We start from the raw sequence: 21668 nt of genomic DNA on the forward strand, positions 1-21668 counted from the left end.
TAGCTTAAAAACTGAGCTCTTGGGAGCGATTGCCATGGTTCAATGTTTTGCGTCGAAATCGGCCGAACATGACGTCACTCTGACGTCATTTCCGGCCGACCTATGGTAGCTACGAAGTTCATACTTTGACACAAGGTGTCAAATTGATGCAGCCGAAGGTACTGAAAGTTTGGCGTTGATACGTCAAGCGGTTCGGAAGTTATTGCAGAAAAACGGGAGGGGGCTATGAATAGCCCCCCCCCCCCCCCAGTGGGGCGCGGGTTAAAATAACCGAAGTATTTCTTGCATTCCTTTTGACGCCTTTTCTAATGACGCTTAAACTGTGTGTCGCTATGTGGCCCGGGAGCCGAGTTAAACGGGGAGGGCGTTTTCACGCCCCCTCCCCCAGCACGACACGGAATCTTCTCGTAGACCACCAGCACGGCGCGGGAGCTATAGCTGGGGTCTCAGTGCCCTGCGGCCTGCAGTCTTGTGCCCAGTCACAGCGACCTCACACACCACAGTTACACTGAAAACAATTCAACCCGCGGATTGCGAGTTGGCCCGCGTATCGCGGGTATTTTGAAGAAATTACCCGCTCTGCGCGAGTTTTTGCTGCCGGGTAGGCTGACTACCCGTTTAGCTTCCCGCGTTTCGCAGAGCATCCCGTTATCATCGTAGCTTTCACCCGCTTCACGGGTGTCAACGCCCGCTATACTCGGGTAAAACAGCAACCCGTCATGCGCGGATACATGAAACCTCCTCTGGCGGGGTCAATCACTCGTCCGCAGCGGGTTGTGGCCGCATGGCGTTACTCGCGCCCACGGAGTAAGCGCATCACGCAGGTTTTGCATCGTGTAACTCGCTGCGCCAAGGTAGGTGACATGCTATACGCAGGTTGCCTTGATCACGCTTGTGTCATGGCTGGAGATGTGCAAGGCAATTGTAATCGTAACTGTAACAGCTGTGGGCTGCGTTCTGTGAGTTAGGAGGGTACTTAACGGGCTTGGGACATTTGAATCATTGTTTGGATGACGTCACGTCTTGGCCGGCAGAATATTTCGCTGGAACGCTCAGCAGAATAGTCTGCAGTCCGCGAATCTGGTGCATTGTGGTGAAGTTTGCAGACCGTTCTTAGCACATTTTATTGGTAAAAATAAGCCTGGAGAAATAAATCTTTCCCGATGCAAATGAAATATTTGTCCAAACTATTCCTTAATATTTAAAACAATATGGGCGGATTCATGTCAATTGTCTAAGATAAGCCTTTTTACTTTCTGTATTGAGTCCGCCGTCAGTTCTTCATTTTAATCTGATATACACCGACATTTCAGTCGCTTTGCGTCAGGTCGCCTGTGGCGCAGTTGGTAGAGCATCGGTTTGTAATGTCAAAGATATCGGGTTCGAATCCCGGCGGGTCGGCGGCTTTTTCCTCCTTGAACGCCGCCACTGGAGGGTACTTCACCCTCCAGCTGATTTGGACACCCTACCAGCGGATATTTGTACTCGCAGAAAGCGAGTTCACAACCCACGCAGCGCAGGTAATACGCCATGTGCGGATTGTGTACCCGCTGCGAACGGGTAGGTTGCCTTCTGTGTGTGGGTTGAGTCCCCATCCTATGCGGGTTAGGTACACAATATACTCGGGTTGACAGCCTGCGATATGCGGGTAAACGCACCCGCTGGTAGAGTGTCAAATTAGGTGGTGGGTAGGTGTACCCGCCAGCAGCGGGTTTTACTCGCTGTACGCGGGTTGAATTGTTTTCAGTGTAGTGATCATCATTAGGTATTTATTGTATAAAGTACAAGTGATTATTACGCTAACGCTGTGACCCTGAACCCTGAGATTACATCTGAACGGGCCATCACAAATTCACCGGTAAGCGATCTAGCCAGCAAACACAAAGGAATCACTAAGTGTATGTAAATTATAAAAGGCTTGCAGGAAAATGAGTCGGGTGAGAGGCGCAACGACTGTTCCGCATGAGATACTGTGTCCGTAATAAATTATCGGCCGGACACTATAATACTACCCGAGATGTTAGCAATTGAAGAAGTGTCTGCCCTCAGTGCTTTTCGATACACCTAAGCACCGTGAAATCATAACCATGAATACACACACCACTCAGTACCTGTTGCTGCTTAGGCTTTGGTGTACATGGTTTGCCCAGGGATGTTTCCTGCGGGGCCATAGTTACAAATATACGCATGTACGTCACCGGGTCCCACCTCCTCGGAAAGCCAGAACTTTACGGCAATATAGCCACACCCCACCTTAGTGGTGGCCGCCCATAACAGCTGACTGAGTTTGCTGGTGTCCGTCATACCAAAGTCATCTTCCGGCGGGGCTTGGTACGTCAGACTGGTCTGGTTAAAGTTCTCTAGCTGCTCAGTAAAGTAGCACTCTTCGATAGCGCGCGTCCAGTTCTTCTGACCAAAAATCATCGCTACGTTCTGTCCGACCTTGAAGCGCTGAACGTCGCGGCAGAGATCGCTGTCGTCCATGCACTGGTCGGCCCAGCGCTGGGCCAGCGTGGCGAGCTCCTGGTCCCAGCTGAGGGGCGGCAGGGAGACGGCCGGCGGCAGGCCGCGCTGGCTGTACTCGCCCTTCTGCACGGCGGCCCGCAGCCGGTTGTGGACGGCCAGGATGGTGGTCTGGTCGCCTGGCGTGATTCCGCGGGTGACGACCGTGTCGCACATGGGTGCCGGGCCGTCCGTGTCGAACACGCACATGGTGTGGTCCTCCACATGCGGACAGGTGGTGATGTTACAGTAGTCTGGCTCGGCAGTCGTCAGGGAGGTCACCAGCAGCGGCAGAAGTAGCGGCACCATCTCGCAGACAGGAGAGAGGGTCTTCAATGGAAGTTAAGCCTAAAATGATGCAAATAAATGCGTACCAGTTACTCCTCATATAATATGGACGATTATCACTTTCGTCACAAGTCAAGGGTCAAGTCACAACTCAACTCACAGCTTTCTTCATAATGATTCATGCGCTATAGGCATTCCATCGTGAAAAACTGTTCACGATTAAATCACATCACCCACCACTCTTCGAAAGTTAGGTATTCATTCATTACAATACATGAACTGAACACAGTAGCAGTTGCACGAGGTCCCAAGACAAAAGACACGACACAGCTTTGCTGCTGATGTCGCAAAAGATCGCAGCCTAAATCACCTGCGTGTTATGCTGCGCCGCAACGCTTATTGGTTAGCTTACCGCTCGCCAGATGGCAGGAATGGTTAGCGCCTGCGAGGTAGACTGTACCGCCTAGCCTCGAGACCGTCCTAAGTCTTTAGATCGGATACGGGCGACGTTCAGCTTCATTTTAAATAACCATTTTGAGGGCATAATGGCTGCCTATAAATGAGCTGCAATTAGTGATACATTCGCGTCGCATGGGAAGTCAAAAAATGAAATTAGCTAATGGAGAGTCCAACGTCCAGCTATAAGAAACAGCGCACTCATTCCTAACCCGACAGTTTATTTCTCAGATGTCTATGCAAAACAAAAATAAGACTGCACCCGTTCTGTCTGCTCTCGTGACCAACCCGGCCATAGTTGTCTTTGCTAACATTTCCTTGACGACTTGACGGTCGTCTCTCCCCCAACAAGGCCGGTGAAAGGCAGCTCCAGGAGCACATCGATGATGCTCGGCGGTAACATTTTTAAAATGTACATATATTTAGGTACCCAGGGGGAATGGAGACTCCCGTTCAAATGTTGCGGCTGGGCTACTGCGGTGTGCCAGTCTCTGGTCGATTTAGGCATAGATACCTACCAACGTCTTTCCTTTATTTTTATCCTATATGCCATTAGGCTATCAACCCTATAAAAGAGGTAGCCCATTTAAAATACCGAAGGAGTCAGAATCAACATAACAACCCACAATTTAGCAGACCTTTGACTTTTGAAATGCTTCGAATTTCTCGTTCAATCAGGTACCATCAGAGTTGGTAACCTGGTATGAAGTTTGCTACGAACTCGAGTGTTTTTCAACCTTACCTGTCGGTATCCCGAACAGCTATGAACCTCTATCTTGCTCACGGGCTCTGTCATCGACTTCCACCGAGTCCTCTGGTGACGTCATATCGTGTCGATTGGAGGGGTGCGCGAGCAGTTCGGATCGTTTCAGCGCTGCACTGTCCCATGTCGTAGGGGGCCAGGAGGGGGAGAGAAACAATCCAACGCTTGTATTTGGCTTGTATGTACATATCACTTCCGCGTGGGTTATCCCGCGGTCGGGTCAGTGGTGCGTGCACACCCCATAGGGCAGTAGGGAGCGACAGGTAGGGAGGCGTCAGTGGTATTTGGTCTGTAATGAGTCACCTCACGTCACCTCACTGAGGTGACGTGTCACTGAGGTGACTGAGGTGACGTAGCATGATGGATGCAGTGGACACTGGACGGCTATTGCAGCCGGCTAGTGTTGGATCCATCGTAACCCGTGTCATAATAGTTTGTTTGAACGAAATTCGCGGCTCACGAGCCCCGGTGTGAGGGAATGTCGGTCAAAAAGTTAACACTCGTCGGACCTGTCGGTTTTCTACATACCTACGCCCCGCCGAGGGGGGGGGGGGTACGACCCCCTTGCCGTTTCGCCCTGATGGAGCTAGAGCGTCGCAGAAAAAAAAACGAGCACGTGCGCCGTTACAAGACGCAGCGACTGGTACCCGATTGTAATGTTTCAGTTCAACCGGTGACCTCTGAGGTCAGGTCAAGTGACCCAAGGCTCGAGTTAAGTTTTCCATAAATCACTTCTAAAAAATAAAAAAATAAACGGTCGCAGAGCCGCAATTTTGGCATCATCGTGTTTGCCTCGCTCAGGCACGTCGAATGATATATTTTTTTTGCTCGCGTGAGGTCACCTTGAGATGATGACCTCGGGTCAAGGTCGGGTCAGCGCCCCCCCCCCCTTCAGGTCACGAAACTGGTTAAAGGAGGTCATGTCGCACATCATTCGATTCGGTAGGTCTTTCTGAGTCCCTGTCCATTGGTGGCTTCCCCGACTCGCTAGCTTAATTTGATCGGGAGTTATTGACAAAAAAAAACTCTTATGACACAAGTGATGTCATAAATGACGTCACACAAAGTCAACAATGCAAAAGTGAAGCATCGGACCTTGCAAGGAGAGCAAGAAATCACGATTCCGTGTGCTTTAGATTGTTTGAGATTGTTCCCGGCGAGCAGTTTTCATTTTTCCCCATTGACTTATATACCTAATGGTGGGGTCACGTGACCAACCTGACCTCATGTGACTTTTAGGAAAAATATGAGATATACCTACAAGTTGTGAGACCTTTAGAGGATACTACATCCCGTAAGTTTCATCTCCTTGTATAAGTTCCTCTGGCATTGAGGGCGTTGCGAAGTTGCGACATCTGAAGACCGTGCAGAGGTTCACTTATGACGTCATAGGTCAGTGACCTGACCTGGCTTGAAAATGCGGTTGGTGTCACAAGATGCGTCTTGAATCAAAGGTTAGGTATGCCAAGTTTCAGCTTTCTATCGCGGGTGTGTTTGTAGCTATCGCGAGGAAGACCCCTATGGGGGGGGGGGGCATCCGCCCCCTCGGTCGGCGAGGAATGAAAAAACCGACGCCACTGGGCTCCAGCCTGGATTCAGCCAGAATTCGGGACACCTCGGATCCATTTCAAACTTGCAAACAACAGAGCTCTTGGGATAGGTAACGCGTAGCCTAGCAGTTCGGCGTCACTTCTAACCGTTTCGCCTACAGAGGTCAACAAAGGTCACACTTCTGCACAAGATTGTGGCCCACCCGGCGGAGCTAACAGCACTGAAAATTGCATGAAACGACTCACCATTATCTAAGGTACTTCCCCACAGTTGATTTAACACTAAAGGTCACGCCATGTCCCTAGGTTATTTACGGGTCAGGTAGAAAAATACATGCACAACAGTTCATGAATATGCAAATTGCGAACTTGAGCGCTTTACGCAAGGCTGCTTCACGTTGCAGTTGTATAGGTCAAACGAGGTCACATATTCACCAGCAGTTTGCAAGGAAAGTTGTGGCGGTCTCATACCACATATGGACTGCCGAATGATGCGACTTATTCGTATATTCAAGAGTCACTGTACTTACGGGCGTTTCTTAGACATGGCCCGTAAGTGACCTAAGCTAAGTTCATGACCTTTAGAGTTAAACAGTCGATAGCATAGCATAGTAGCTTCAGGTCACGGCGAGTCGTTTGGTGCCATTTTCACTTTCAGTGACCTATTGTAGCTCCTTTGGATGGACCACAATCTGCTGCCCAGCTTTTGGCCTCACGACCTTCGTTGACCCCTATAGGTGAAACGGCGCGGAATGATGTCCAGCAGTTCGGACTTCGGATCTCTTATTTCCTACCGCTAGGGCTCTCTCGACGCCATCGCCCCCATTTCAGCCATCACAGGTCATCATCCCATGGCCGTGGACCGGATATCAAATTGAGCACGCTTCCTTCTGCACGTACTTATCGTGGTACAATCAAATAGCGTTGCGAACGTAGCGGCTGTTCCTCGTCACGCTGCCGATATGCCTATGTGATCGCTAAGTCCAATGACCATGCCGAATGATGCAAATTGGGGCACTGACTCACTTGGAACGACTTTGTCACTATATTTGCATTTATTATGATCGGAGAGCACTCGAGAGCATAACAGTTCCGCGGGCAGCACTGCGCACAAGCACCCCTTGCACTGCCGTACGGGCTCCGAGTATGCTCTGTGAATGCTCTGCCGCAGGTTTATTACAGTAGGAACAGCCGACCACGATAGACAGCCAGTTTATTGTCAACTGGCAACAACATGTGAAAATCGCCAACTGCCGGAAGGGTCACTTATGTACAAATCAACAGACAATGTACAGCGCACAGGCAATCGATGCGGCACAGACTGCATATCACAACATTTCTCCGGCCGGCACCAGGAGCGCTCCCTTGCGGGCGGCGCCCGGCGCGTGGCTTGTTCCCAGAGTGAAGCAACGGCCCAGTGACCGCGACATAAATACTTACCGCGACGCCGCGGCCGCGCTCAGATCCGACCGGTGCCGCCGCGCAGCGTCACCTCAACTCCCCAGGGCACCGGCGGACAAACAAACAGCCCGCCGAGCCCGCCTCCCATGACTGGCTTCTGTGTAGCTGTAACAGCTCTCTCCCATCGCTGTCCCAGAGACCACGCGCGTCTCAGCTCTTTCGCGGTGTTTTGGCCTGCTTGGGCGAGCCGGCCGTCACAGGCAGGCGCCGCTTACAGCCCACCATGAGTGCGTAGTCGCGGACCGGCTTGCCGCGGCGAGACAGGCGTGCCGGGCTGTCCTCTCCACTCTCACAGCCGTTAGCCGCCGCCAGCGGCACCTCTGGCTCCTCGTCCTCCGAATCGTCCGACGCGTAGGAGTCGGCCACGGCGGCCAGCGCACTGGACTGCACCATCGGAGAACCCGCGGAGGCGGTAGGGGAGGCGCTCACGGCGGGCCGAGCGGCGGCAGGGGCGCCCACAGGGGAGGCGGCGGGGGAGGGTCTTACACTGGACCGGGAGGCGACAGGGGCGGTTACAGGGGTCACAGCGGTGGAGGCTTTCACAGCCGGCCGGCCGGCGGCGGGCGAGGAAACTGAAGACACTGAGGATGTGTTCACTGTCGTCCGAGCGGCGGTGGGCACAGTCTTTGGTCTGGGCGCCATGGGTTCTGTGCGCGCGGCACCGCTAGCCGGGCGCGGTGGCTGGCCGGCGGCGGTGGCGGCCGGGCGCAGCGGGGGCCGGGCAGTGACCACCGGCGCCGCCGCCGCCACCGCTGTCGCCGGCTCTGTCTCGTCTGACGACTGGGACGGCGGGGGAGTCTGGCTCGGAGCTGGCGAGGGCGCTGTCTCCACCTCTGTCGGCCTCTGCGGCGCCTCTGCAGAGCGGGTCGCCGCCACCTCCTGACGCGGCTCCACGAGCACGGGTCCCGCCTCGGTCACCACCGGCACCGGCTCCGGCTCTGGCTCCGGCTCCGGCTCCGGGTCCGGCGGCACCGGCCTCACGGTAATCCCCGCCGGGACAGACACCTTCACCAAGCCGGCCGGCGACTTCTGCCCCGCCACTGCCGGCAACGTCACGATACTCGTCGGCTGAAGTCCGGTTTGTCTGGCCTGCGTCGTGACCGGTCGATGGGTTACGAACTTCACCGTAGGCCTGACCGGGGCCGGGGAGGGTTTTGCCGGACCCAGTAACACCTGACGAGAGGCCAGCACCAGCGGCCGCTGACCAGGGGAGACCGGCTTCAGCGGCCGGATGGACAGCTTGGTGGGCGTGCTGCCCGCAATGCCACGGCCCGGCTTGGCCTGCAGAGACAGCAGCTGCACGGACCTGCCAGTCGCCGCCGAGCCGCTCTCGGGTTTCAGCGTCACGTACTGAACGTGCCTCTGTGCGCCGGCCGCCGGCCTGCCCGGCTGGTTGGCCGCCTGCTGGCGAGTAGCACTGGCCGTGTTCCGAGTCACCACTAGCTGCCGGGGTACCGGGCCGGCCGCCGGCGCGCCCGGCCGCGGCGGCTTCCCGTCGCGTCCGGCGGCCGGCGGCGGCTCTACGGTCGCTGTTCCGGCCGCTATCGCCGAGTTGAAGAGCAGCCGCGGCAGGCCGGCAGCGTTCTCGGGGTTCTGGCGGCGCGCCAGCCGCTCGATCAGCCGCGCCAGCTGCTCACGCTTGTGGAGGGGCCGCTCGGGCGGAAACCAGCGCGGCAGAGGCATCAGCGGCACTTGGAAGTCCCGGATCGGGCTCTGCCGGATAAAAATACACGCCCAGGGCGGGCGGTCAGCCACGGGAAACGTGCAGATGCACTGAGTAATCGACGAGCCACTTGGATTCAATTGATAATGAATTATTAACGTGGAACATTATTGTTGCGTTTTCATCCATTAAATACTCGAAAGAAAAATAACCTACTGTTATTCAGGAGCTAACGGCATTTGACGGACACATGGACATGAAAGTAGCACTTGTAGGTCGAACTTGACAAAATATGCTATTATGGGGGGTCTTCGGTCCTGACAATGGACACAGGTGCAGTAGTATAGCTTACCTGGAAGAAGCTCTCCACATACTGCAGCACGTAGACGCCGCAGTCGCTGAAGTTGTTCTGCTGCGGCACCTTGACGCAGCAGCCCTTGATGGTGTCCTTGCTGAAGGGTCGCTGGCCGCCCTTTTTGACGCTGTACTCGACCCTCAGGTAGTCACGGATGGTGGCCACCACGCGGGACCGGCTGGCACCCGCCAGCGAGTCGAATATGAGCACACACGGCCTGCGCGGAAACGGGAGGGCGACCGTGTCCGTTATAGTTTGACATATTCATAGATATGGGATAAATAATAAAAGCTTCTCTTTATATAACAATGCTGCTTGAAGCTAACTTATTTGTTTCGAAGAAAAATTTGATAGGCAGACTTGAAAATGGCAATATTCTAGCACCTGTAAGTCAAACGTTTAATCACATTTGTGCTGTTGAGCCTTCTGTAGAGTTCCATAAAACAAATATCGAAGGTGCACCTCGATCGCCCCGTCCCACTCACTGTTTGACGGCCGTCGGCGGCCAGTCCTTGGTGCAGACGGCCGGTATCGGCGTCTCCAATTCAAACTCATCCTCGGCAGCGCTGCCGGCCGAGTCTCCTTTGGCGTCCTTGGTATCTCCAGCAGCGGCGGGCTCCTCCGGCGCAGCAGAGCCGGCGGCGGTAGCCTCCCCATTCGCGGGGGCTGCCGGCGCCGCGTCAGACGCCGCCGCCGACGGCTGCTGCTGCTGCTGAGTTCCCTCCCCTGCCGACTCCCCCGCCGCCGGCGTCACTGCCGACCCCTCGGCGGCGGGCGCGGCGCGCGGCTCATCACCCTCCTCGGGCTCGGCATCCAGGTCCTCGTCGTCTCCCTCCGCCTCGTCACGGTCGCTGTCGTCCAGCTGCTCCTCGGGTGGCTCCACCTTCACCGGCACGATGCGCGTGTTGCCGACCTGAGACGGTACCGTTACCGCAGCAGCCACCGGCGCCGTCGCTGCAAACGTGGCGGGCGCTGAGTCACGGAGATAGCAGAAGATAGCTGGGCCGTGGTGCTGGAGTGATTCCCGGAACGGAGTTGGAAACATTTTGTGGGTCATGTGCTTCACATGGCTGCAGATTCTGCATACGAGTGACACCCAAATTATGACATCAGATATGCCGGGTACAAGGCTACAACAGGGCACAGCGCCACACCACCCGATATGATCAAATTAGGGGGAGAACCGAGCCGATTTCGAGAATCTAACCAGAATCTAACACACATACCAGCACGATGAGCCACCCAACCGGACAGGCCCATGTATAACAAACCCCAGCCTTTCCCCGTCCTTCGTGCAGGGAGCGTACCGGGCTGCGGCGGGGGCTGTGGCGGCGGCGGGGCAGCGGCGCGGGACCGACGGGGCTCCGGAGGCTCGCACGGCGCGTTGTCGCAGAGTCTCTGGAAGCCCTCCAGACCCGGGAAGCAGATGATGGCCAGGAACCAGTGGGAGCTGCGTGCAAACAATTCGTTCAAGTGTCAGCGAAAGAATGGTGGTGTGCAGTGTGAACGGAAACAAAAAATAAGGAAGTCAGGGTGCGGCTATTTCACGATGGTCAAAATACCTAGTTTGAGGATGCCCGAAATGCTCGCACTGCTTCCTCTCAGAACAGGTTGTAGTTTCTTTATAATGCCTTTAGGCGTCTCTCTATCGAGTAGCACATTTGGTCCCCTCTTTAACCTCTGCCTTGCAGACGTTTAGTAAGTGTAATTTATAACATTTTCAACACTAAAAAACATAAAAGAAAACTAACATCAGTTCCCTGTCAATGCCAATGAACCACCGGCACCACCGTGCGTATCATCCCCTCCCCCCTCCCTCTCCCAGCCGGCTCCAGTTCACTCACTGCTCGTTGATGGGTACTATGAGGAAGTCCATGTCGAATATATCCACGCTCTTGGTCCAGCCTTTGACCCGGGCGTGTCGCTTCTCTGCGGCGGTCATCTTGAGGCTGTCCTCAGCCGGGCGACGGCCGTGCCGGCTACTCGGACGAGTGGTGAGCCGTTTGTAGAAGAACGAACTAAACACGTGTGTCCTCCGCCGGTCCGACTCGGCCAGACGGGACGACACCAGGTACCTGAGGAGGCGGCGGGGCGGCGTCAGAGAGGATATACTGCCCCCGAGCAAAACGGGTGGGCGCAAAGCGACATAACGGTTAACACTTTCTGGACAAGGTTTGTACTGTCGTAACGTCTTGGTGTTTTAACGCACATTATTGTGAACTTTGGCACATGGAAATGCTAACAGTACAATAATATCTGACAACTAACGTAAATTTAGCCGATACGGCTTGAGTGTCTACAGCCAACGTGGTCTGAGGCATACATACTACCTACCTACTATGAACTTCCGCAACTGCACTTAAGGGCATGGCGCGGCGTTCAACAAAAACCTCTCTTCAACAGACGTCACTCTAAACGATAACCAGCTCAATGATCATCTAGATCAACTCCTTCACCTCCCCATCATCAGCCCCAGTCTACCGCTGCCCTCGAGCAATTGCAGTGGTCAATGATATAGCACAGCTATTCCATCAAAATCAATAGCCCCACGTCCTGGCCACTCACTTGAGGTAGAAGTCGATAATGACGTCGTTGAGGAACTGCTCCTCCTCCAGGCAGCAGTAGTCGTCCGTGGTGACGGCGATGGCCCCAGAGGCGGGCGGAGGCGGGAACTGCAGCAGGCTGCGGCGGCGCAGCAAAGGCAGAGGTTAAATGGGTGGGGTAGCGGTGTGGGTAAGAGTGGGGGTCAATAAGGTGATGTACGGTCGGTAAAACTCTACAGAACGTGAATATATTCATCGATCGGCCAAAACATATCACAGCGCGACTTCACCAAGTTCAGATTTTCTAGCTCCACAAACTCTCGTGACCACTATGACAAAATACAGCTACAGCATCTTTCCCACTATCCACCCGCCCTCGTGCTCCGTCTCACGTTTTGACCATATGCTGCTGGTGCGACTGCAGGCTGGTGGAGAGCAGCGGTGGCGCCGACATCACCAGGATACGGTTGGCTTCGGCCATGTTGATCTCGATGACTCGCTTCTCGCCCACAGAGCTTTTGAACACCTGCAGGAGGGTGATGCGCGACTCCTCCGAGAGGTTCTCCTGTTGAGAGAGTCAGAGTCGGGCTGATCAGTCTGGGACAACAGACGCAGTCAGCATTATACAAACATGCCTCAGTCAGCGGCGGTTGATAACTGCCAACGATATGAATTGAGAAGCATGAGTGTCCCAAGAATGCCTGCATGTAATATTACGTCCAGTAAGGCGTCACTGAGGTGTCAGCTACCGCAATATAAACAAGCCACACACGACTCAGCCAGCCTAGATGGCACCTAACTTAAATAGTGAGCCTAACCAGCGTGCGCCTTACCCCGACTCTCATGAGACATGCCTCACCCATGACCAGCTACCCGTCCTCTACGTTCCCCTTTTTAAAATAAAGCACCTAACAAAAGACTCTCACCTCGAATATGAACGTGACGCGTTTCTGTGCCTCCTGAGTGCTCTCCGGATCAAAGTAGACGTCTGCCGGGTCGGACATCTGCAGGATGCGACGGATGGGCGCTCCAGACTCGGTCGTCAGGTACAGAAACAGCACCATCATCTGCGAGCCGAAGTGGGCCTGCACGCGCGTCAGCCGGTCCGGCGGCAGCGTGAGGCCCACGGTGGTTGGGGTCCGGCCGGCGGTGGGCAGCCGCAGCTGGACGCCCTGCTCGCTGAAAAGCACCGGCTGCTCGCAGGCGGGCCGGTACGAGCCGAACCGCACGGCGCGCGGCCGTTCCAGCACGTAGCCGCCGGGCAGCGAGCCGTCGCCGGTCAGCGCCAGCAGGTCGCGCTGCCAGCACTCCTCGATCGGCGCGTCCGCCGCGTCTGCCGCCGCCTTACCGCCGCCTGCCGGCCGCGGACAGACAGTCAGCCAACAGATGTCGGCACACATTGGATCGTTTGGTCACAGAGGCTAACAGGGTAATGATGCCCATGTTTTTTGAAAGATGGTTTTAAAATAAGCTTAACATGAATCAATATATAAAAATCAACGGTCAGGGATATGACATTGCAAAAAGCTTGGAAACGGCTATTGCCTAGCCTAACCTAAGTTTCCACGTTTTCCAGCTCCATGACACATTTACGTCAACAATCACAGTCATTGTACGTCAATCATGAGCTTATCAGCCCTCCTATATTGATAAGCACCCCCCCCCCCCCCATCCTCCTCTGTTCATGTGAGTGGCGTTCTTCCACTCACACGCACCAATGACACCGCCGGCAGTCGGCTCCTCGCCGTTCAGCCGCGCGCTGTCGCCGCCGGCGCCGGGCGTGCCCTCCTCAGTCGACGAGCGCGTGCCACCGCTGCCGTCGGCCGCCTGGGGCGTCACCGCCGGCGACGGACGGGTCGGCGTCGGGCTCTCCTCGTCAGATGAGATGGTTAGACACTCTGCGGGGGAGAGGGACGCGTGTTTATAGAGGTTATATAACGGTCATGGCGAGAACGGCGATAAGGCTTGTGCGGTATCTTCCGTCACAATCATTCAGGTAACATATTCATTACTCATACCCGCAGACGTGAAAAAGACGCTGATGTTTTAAAAACGTTTATAGTCTGTCTTGTTCGAGCGAACTTTTGAGACCAGGAGTACGCCAAACTGATCCCTTACTCCTCCTTTCTCCGTCATCCTGCGCTGTATTTTCCTCATCCATTCACTTCCACTCCCATCTCCAACTCGCTCTCCTTTCCATCATTCTCTCCCACTCTTCAACCCACTCTCTCCCTGTCCCCTCTCCCTCCACCTAGCCTCACCTGGCTCCTCAGTCAGTCGCCGGCGCACCCGTCTCTGCTGACGGGGAGGGGGCGGCGGCGGCCGGCCAGCTCCCACTCTGACCACAGGCCGCGGCTGGGCGATCACACGCGAATACTGGCGAACAAACGCGGCGTCAGTGGAAGCCGAACGGGCACTGATCACGAGCGAGAGATGACAATGATGATCGACAGACGATGTTTCTAAGTCTTCGCTGAACGGCATCGTAACACAATACCAGAGCGGAATTACTAGGTACAGCAACTTTAATCACTGAATGAATGAAAGCAACAGCTCTCTAGACCCCGTTACGATGACAACGGTGTCATGAAAAAGCTTCGAAGAACTTAGAACGATCACTCAACGCAAGGAGCCATGTCATTGTCAATACCACCAAATGCAAACGACTATATTAACTATACTTTTCATATAGCACGCATAAGTATACTCTAAAGTCTCGACAGTGTTCTATTCCACGCATTCCCAAATAGAGGTTTTCTCACCGTGGTCGGCGACAGGGACACGATGATGGACTGTTGCTCGGTGGCCGGTCTCGCCGCCGCCGGCGAGGGCGAGGGCGAGGGCGAGGGAGAGGGGGAGGGCGAGGGGGCGGGCGAGGGCGAGTCGACCACCTTACAGTCGGCTGACAGCGGCCGCCGGCAGTAGTCGCAGCGCCGGAAGTCGAGCGACGACTGGGCGCAGAACGGGCACAGAGCCCGCTTACCGGGCACCGTCCGCGGCGAGTACGGCTGCCGGAGGGCGCGGCAGTCACAGTCAGTCACAGTCAGAGCCAGACACAGTCGCAGTCAGTCCCAGTCATAACCAGTAACAGTCACAGTCAACCAGTCACAGTAAGCCTCTCAGCCAAAAAGTAGTTACCCAGTCATCACCCACTAATCAGTCATAATCACAGCCAGAAACAATCACAATCAGTCACAATCACAATCAGTCACACCCAGTCAGTCATGACTCATAATCTGACCAGACGTCTGGAGCTGTGGTCTGCGACAGTTCATTGATCCAGACAAAGCCATACTCGCAACAGAATTAGGCTCAAATAACAGAAATAACACAGAAGGACATAAATAACAAATATGTCGATGAAAGTTAGCAACAATTTTCAATACAACGCAGCCTGAACTGACATTGAAACTAAAACGGCCAGCTGCACGTGGTATACAAGCAACCGCATACATATAAGAGGCGACACCTACCTCTGGCTTTTTGGCGGCGCTACCGCTGTCTCCAGCGCTGGTCGAACGGGATGGATCCTTCAGCACCAAAGTCCTGGAGAAAAGGAACGAGACGCGTTAGCAGGCAGTCGACGGCACCGTATTTATACCCCATCCCTGCCCAGGAATCAGAATAAAAAACTGCGCCACATAAACCGTCAACATGTTACACTCCCCAATCCAATTTATCGTCGCTGCTGCCGTCACTGTCACCAGCATCTCCGTCACAAGCACCAGCAACCACAGCCACCGCCCCCGTCACGCACCTGTCGATGACTGCCGCCAGCTGTTTGCCGGCGGCGGTGGCCTGCAGTTGACCACTCAGTATTGGCGCCGTGGCGCGACCGTACGTCTGGAACCGCTGGCCTCCCTCGCCTGAGACGTACTGAAGAGACGAGTCGAGTGACTGGGTGCGCTCCTGCGCGAACAGAGGTGAATTGTTAGCAGTGGGAAGTAAACAAGAGAGTACTGTGAATGGTGGATGTTGGTACGCTGGGCGAAACGCACTCAATTAGATATGTGTGGCATGAAAGAGGGCTTGACTGGCAAAACCATGGTTTGGACTTGATGCCATCAGCCAGTCCTGCTGTAAACCAGCGTTGTAGCGTCAAAAGCTTCTAGCAATCGAAGCAAGTGACCAGAAATTAAATTGTACTAGACTAATAGCATATTGTTGCGTGGATGCGAACTTTCGTAAGAAAAATGATCGTCCATAAAAGTAAAGAACGCAAAGAATAAACAACCAATGAGTATATTACTTTTACATGATAATTTGTTCTGCTTACCTTTTTCTTCCTTTGCATTTCCCTGTACTGCTCCATGGTGATGGTCTTTTTCCGCACTGCAGGGGTCGCCTGACCTGACTGGCCAGCAGACACATACTCGACCAGTGTCTGGGTGGTCGGCCGGGGCTCCGCCGCCGTCCCGGCCACCGCTGCCGGTGCCGCGGCTGTGGTTCCAGTGGCCGTCACAGCAGCGGGCGCCGCAGAGCCCTGGGCAGCTGCAGCCGCCTGTGTGCCTGCCACAGTGACCTGGGCAGTCACCACCTGTGTCCGCACCGCAGCGCCCTGGCCAGCCGCCGCCACAGACTGTGAGCGCACCACAGTGCCTTGGGCAGCCGCCACCGCCGCCGCCTGTGTGCGCGCCGCAGTCACCGCGGGCTCCTCAAACTCGATGGGAATCTGGGAGATATCGAAGGGCTGGCCGGGCGCCGCCACCGGCTGGGGCGGCGGCGGCGGCTCGCCGGGACGCTGACAGGTCGGAGCCGGCGGGCCCAGGCCGCGGCCCACGGAAGTCAGCACCGCTCGGCCGACGGCCCGGCCGCGGCCGGCGGGGCGCGGGCCACTGGCTGCGGGACGGCCGCGCATCGCCGGCCCGCCGCCGCCGCCGATCGTCCTGGGGAACACGGCAGGAACGGTCAGCGACAGCAGGCGCAGTGAGAGTAGATGCGTCTGTATTCACACTCCACTTACTAAATGTCTGTGAAGGAAACGTATAAATTGAATGGCAACAGCGTATCGAGCGTATGTTAGAAGACCCTGCACTAAACACGAAATTAGAGGGCAAGTTTCCAAAATACAATCAGGAAATGCTTGATTCATCACTGACACATGATCTATAGCTAGTTAGCTGATGTCTCGATCCCAGAAACATGCAAGCTCAGCACATCAACCTAATGTGATCAGCGTGCAGGCTGACCCACGAGGATCCAATTTGCAACCGACCCCGTCACCAGCAACACAAAGTCTCTCTCACCTTTGGACTGGCACGTCCACCGTTGGTTGGCTTTGGACGGCCGGCGTCACCATGTAGACTCCATCCTGGCGCTGCGGGACAGCAAGGGTGGCGCTGGCCGGCGCGGCGTTCACCACGAGCAGCCCTGCGTCGGTCGGCTGCGGCTGCGGCGCCGGCGGCGTCGCCACCAGACTGTACTGTGTGTGCGCCAGGCGGGGCGCAGCCGCCGGCTGCGAGACCAGTCGATACTGGTGCGGCGCGCCGGCCACCTGCACGGCCACCATGCGCGTCGGCTGCTGCTCGGCCGTCGTCGCGGCCATGACGTACTGCTGCGGCTGCTCCTGGTGCGCCGGCTGCTGGTGCAGCGGCGGCCGGCGACCGGCGGCGGCGGGCGGCTGACGCTGCTGGAGGGGCGCGCCGCGGCCCACGGCCGCCTGCAGCACCTGCTGCGCGCGACTGGGCACCGGCTGCCGCGGCTGGACGGCGCTCGGCACCGGCCGGCTGTAGGTGCGCACCTGTTTGGTGTGGCGTACCAGAGGCGGCGACGGCGAGGCGATCGGATGTCGGGTGAGCACCGGCGGCGCCGGTCGTGCCGCCACCTGCGGGGAGGCCGGCGGACGGCACTCGGCGGCGGTCTGCTCGGGGCCACCGCCCAATCTGACAGGAGAATGACGGCCGTTAGGGACATAAACTGTCACTGTGGGTCATGAGCATCCAGCATCATTTCTATCTAAATGAGTTTGCAGATGTTGTGGGCATCAGAAACAGTGGAAGACTGTGCTGCATATTAGCATTTCATTGACTGAACAATTAACTGACTGAAAGATTACAACCAATAGGTACAGCAAAGACTTCAGATAGACAGACTTGTAAACGATTCAAAAAAATTCAATCAATTCAATCACGACTCACTTGATGAAATGACCGATTCAATCATAACTCAATCAAACAGTCTGATTTTCCAAGCGATTCAATCACGACTCATGGACCTTGTGATTCAACTCAATCACGACTCATCCCATTTTCAGTGATTCAGGGAATGACTCAACTCATGATTTAACTCAACGCGATTCAATCAAGATGTTATATAAAATATATACATATGTGATATCAATTTAAGACATTTTTGGAAACTGATACCAAACAGATACCAACCAAATACACTAGGAGAATACCCAAAAACATAGAAAAGTACTAAATCTATACTGAACTCTCAACAAAGTTGTAGATATTTATATAAATACGGTGGAAAGATGACAATTGAAGTGCAGAAAACACAAGTTCTGTTACAAATGAAGCTACCAGAAGACTTATAAAAATTCATTTATCTGCTTGGCGCTTGCAAAAGGAAACATGCAAAATTGCACAGAACACTACCACATATTATCAGCATCATCGAAAAGGACCAAAATTTGCAAATCAATTGTGATACCCAAACTAAAATAGCTGGTGATCAGCCATTCAAAAAAATATTGATTGATACTTTATCAAGCAGTGGTAAAGCCGGTAAAGATTACACGGACTAGACATTTTCGGCGTGCTACAAGTTTTCTTTACTATCAAGAATACGGAATATCGACACATACGAAGCTATTCAATAGTTACATAATATAAATTGAATGCTCTCATGATAAAACTACCTCAACCATCCATATCTTCAATGACAAAATAACAATTCCAAGCCCGCCCCACGACACACTTCATACGCGGCGGAGCTCAAGCTGAGTTGCAATTTGTAAAGGCCTGGCTACACTACGCGTTTTCTGCGTGCGTTTTTTGCTTTTGCGAGTTTGCGTGATTTGCATAATATGGTTCTAGAAAGAAACGATATTATGTTTTGTTTTTGTTATATTTTTATATTTTTTTTAATTATTAAATTACTATAAAAGGTTTTATTAACTTTTATATAATATACGCAAACATGCAAGCTCGCAAAAAACGCACGCAGAACACGCGTAGTGTAGCAAGGCCTTTAGTACTGAAGTACGCATGCGCTAAGTGGGCAGCCATCTTTAATTTAGCAGCAGAACATGGATTACTAACTATATAAAATACATAGTTTATATTTTCAGATTCAATTAAGCATATTTATGCATGCGTGTAAAACAGTTTTTTATTCTGCCCAATTCATTACAGAAAAAAATATCCAACAGTAAAAATCTAAATTGGTTTGGCAATATGTATTTAGCCCGGCACTAGGTAGTTGCAGCGTATATTGACGCAGCTGCGACATAAAAGCGTACATATTTTGCGTGGTTTGCATGTGGCAAATATTGCGAGCAGTCTGGCAAATCTCTAATCCGAATTTAGCATCGAATGCAAAACTGTTAGCGGTCCTCAAAACTAGAAGGTGAAGAACACCAAACGGATAAAGATTGTTTGTTGAGCTATGAAAACAATAGTTTTTGGGTGATGGTGGAGGTGATGGGAAGGTGGTTGTTTTTTAATACTTAGTAGGGTATGTATCTGCTTTTTGCCATTGTATCTTTACTTTTGTGTAATTGGGAGCCACCACGGCAATATGTGACAGATCCATCAATGCTCATAAGCCAAGGTATTCCAATTATTTACGTTGATAGGTAAACGCTGATTCTGCTGGGAAATGTAAAGTGAGTGAGAAGACCATGGGTTAGATCAAGCAATTTATGACCCTTAGCCCAAAATCAAATCAGTAACTAAGGTTACCAAATTATAATGTGAGCATGCATTGTGTATTCATCAATATACTCACAAATGTCCTGATGAAACAGGGTATTGAAAATATAAAGATTAACATGATATCTAAAACATGTGTGTTGAACTGTTGAGCAATGTGCGCCTGCTTATTGCTACTATTAACTTGGTTACTATACTGATTTTAAGGCACTGGAAAGAAACTTAACATTCATTTTTTCATCTTTATGCATTGACATTTATGTATATTTTGTGTTTACAGTTTGATTAAAACCTAAAACAATTTTTTAATGTTTTTCAATTATGATAGCTGTGCGCATTTATAATACTGACAAAATACCTAAAAATTTTGCAGTGCATTGTGTGTGACTATGATGCAAATGCCACATATATTTCTACATAATATAGTACTAAATATGGTCATAACCTCAATTTCCAGCACATGGTGATTGAATCATTTTGTTAATTCAATCAACTTGAATCGATGAGTTGCCGATTCAATCACTTGCAGTTGCCATGTGTGACCGATTCAATCAGGATTCATATGGTGACAAGAGGTGATTCAACCGACTCAATCACAGTGAGTCGGCATTTTCAAGCGATTCATGAGAATCGATTCAATCAGAGTTGAATCGCTTACAAGTCTGCAGATAGACAACATCACCACATAAATAGCTTGGAAGAAAAGTTAGAATAAATGACTCCAAAGACAGTATAATGACATATTTAACAAAATTACACCAAGGTTATGCTACATGACATGTAAGCTAGACCAGAAACATATCATGGAAGGCAAATCATGTTAACCTATTAAGAAAATAACAAAAATTACCCGCCACTCTCAGGTGTGCTATGCATATTATTTTCAGATGACTCTGGGTTGTTCATCATTGAGCACCTTGCAGACACTCAGATATGCTGTGAAAAAAAAAAAGAAAACAGCACCAATGAAGCATTAGGGTCTAGGGATGTACATCACACAAAGTGTGTTTCTATAAATATCCTAAGCCCTTTTTTAAAGTTAAAAACCTAAAATAAGGGAACATCTCAACATGTTAGAAAATCCATGCAATACCAAGCATATACCTATGTTTTAACTACTAAGCATACATGAAATATTTAATTTCATGCAAAGTCTGGAGTTTTTGGATTCTAAGCAGCTACTGCACTTTAATCCTAACCTTAAATCTTAGTAAATGACAATGTTAATGTGATATATAGGTACTGCCTTGCGCACAACAACTGTCACACTTTTAAGACACCATATTGTTGCTTCAAAATTGAAATGATGTTATAGGAACAGTGGATGCCAAAAAATAATCAAAATTAAATGTAACACCTCAAATTTCAAAAACATTGCCAATATACTTTGGTGAAATTTAAAGGACACTCATTTTTGCTCTTTCTGAACCAGGATACATCACTTTTAAGCCAATTCATAACTTTTTAAATGTGGGAGCCAGAAAGGTCCCTTTAACTTACCAATTAGGTCTAGCAATAATGCAAATTGAAATAGTTGTGGCACAACCAGAAAATAATGAAAAATGACTATACCAAATACCTATGCTGATGTATAAGCATTAATTACTTCTGTCCTAGCACAAGCACCGTCTGACCGGCTGAAACACAACTGAAACACCAGCGAACGAGGCCTTGGACAGAAATGGGGCCCTAGCATCACCCTGGAACGGCAACGACGCACAGCACTACCAATAAGGAATAAAAAAGTACAGCATACCTTAGGGAATATCAACAGCCCACAGATGAAATGCAGCTGACTCTAAATCTTATCATTTTTTACAACTCGCAAGCCCGCAAAAGAGGCTTCACAACGGCTGAAAAAAATAACACGACCATGCGCAGTGTGTCACATTCGTCTACTTTGCCGTGGAAATGGCGGACGGAACAGCTAATGCGACAATTTGATGCTGATATTCTATTAAAGAAAGAAATTCATGGATCGAAAAAACAAAAAGGAGAAATATGACGTGATAAATTAACACAAATTGGTAAAAATTTACGATATCAACATGCACATATAAAGGCTTATTGTGCGCTGAAGGCAACGGCCAAAAGTTGAAGCACGATGTTTTGGTAGTTTTGTTCCTCTAATTAAATAATGCTACCATATTTTAGTACGTAAAGTCTTTCTCTAAATACTTACTTAAAAGGTATTTAGAGGCCATATT

General features: G+C 52.0%; 3 protein-coding genes across 4 annotated transcripts in view; 1 reads left to right on the plus strand and 2 right to left on the minus strand.

The window, feature by feature from the left end:
* Positions 1-1760: 1760 nt before the first annotated feature.
* Positions 1761-2846, minus strand: LOC122372457 (venom allergen 3-like). The gene has a single exon (XM_043349628.1). It carries the CDS (start codon positions 2809-2811, stop codon positions 2122-2124), a length of 690 nt encoding a protein of 229 aa, XP_043205563.1. The 5' UTR covers positions 2812-2846; the 3' UTR covers positions 1761-2121.
* Positions 2847-6755: 3909 nt separating this feature from the next.
* LOC122372458 lies at positions 6756-21512 on the minus strand. Of its 2 annotated transcripts, none has more exons than XM_043349630.1 (17): positions 21218-21512; positions 20312-20397; positions 16828-17463; positions 15858-16467; positions 15339-15490; positions 15055-15127; positions 14344-14589; positions 13843-13957; positions 13297-13479; positions 12508-12935; positions 11974-12146; positions 11604-11720; positions 10883-11113; positions 10346-10488; positions 9524-9992; positions 9036-9255; positions 6756-8733 (listed from the first exon to the last, which is right to left on the minus strand). In XM_043349630.1, exons 2-17 carry the CDS (start codon positions 20368-20370, stop codon positions 7171-7173), a joined length of 5418 nt encoding a protein of 1805 aa, XP_043205565.1. In that variant the 5' UTR covers positions 20371-20397; positions 21218-21512; the 3' UTR covers positions 6756-7170. The 2 variants fall into 2 exon arrangements, with proteins under 2 accessions (XP_043205565.1, XP_043205564.1); XM_043349629.1 differs by having other exon boundaries at positions 13291-13479.
* Positions 18971-21668, plus strand: part of LOC122372462 (SH3 domain-containing kinase-binding protein 1-like) — a 101640-nt gene continuing 98942 nt past the window's right edge. The window contains exon 1 of the mRNA XM_043349638.1: positions 18971-19156. The gene's annotated coding sequence lies outside the window, so the exon portion shown is untranslated. The remainder of the gene's footprint in view (positions 19157-21668) is intronic.

Source organism: Amphibalanus amphitrite, unplaced genomic scaffold (assembly GCF_019059575.1).
Source record: "Amphibalanus amphitrite isolate SeventyFive unplaced genomic scaffold, NRLGWU_Aamphi_draft 001362F_arrow, whole genome shotgun sequence".
NCBI classification, from domain to species: domain Eukaryota; kingdom Metazoa; phylum Arthropoda; class Thecostraca; order Balanomorpha; family Balanidae; genus Amphibalanus; species Amphibalanus amphitrite.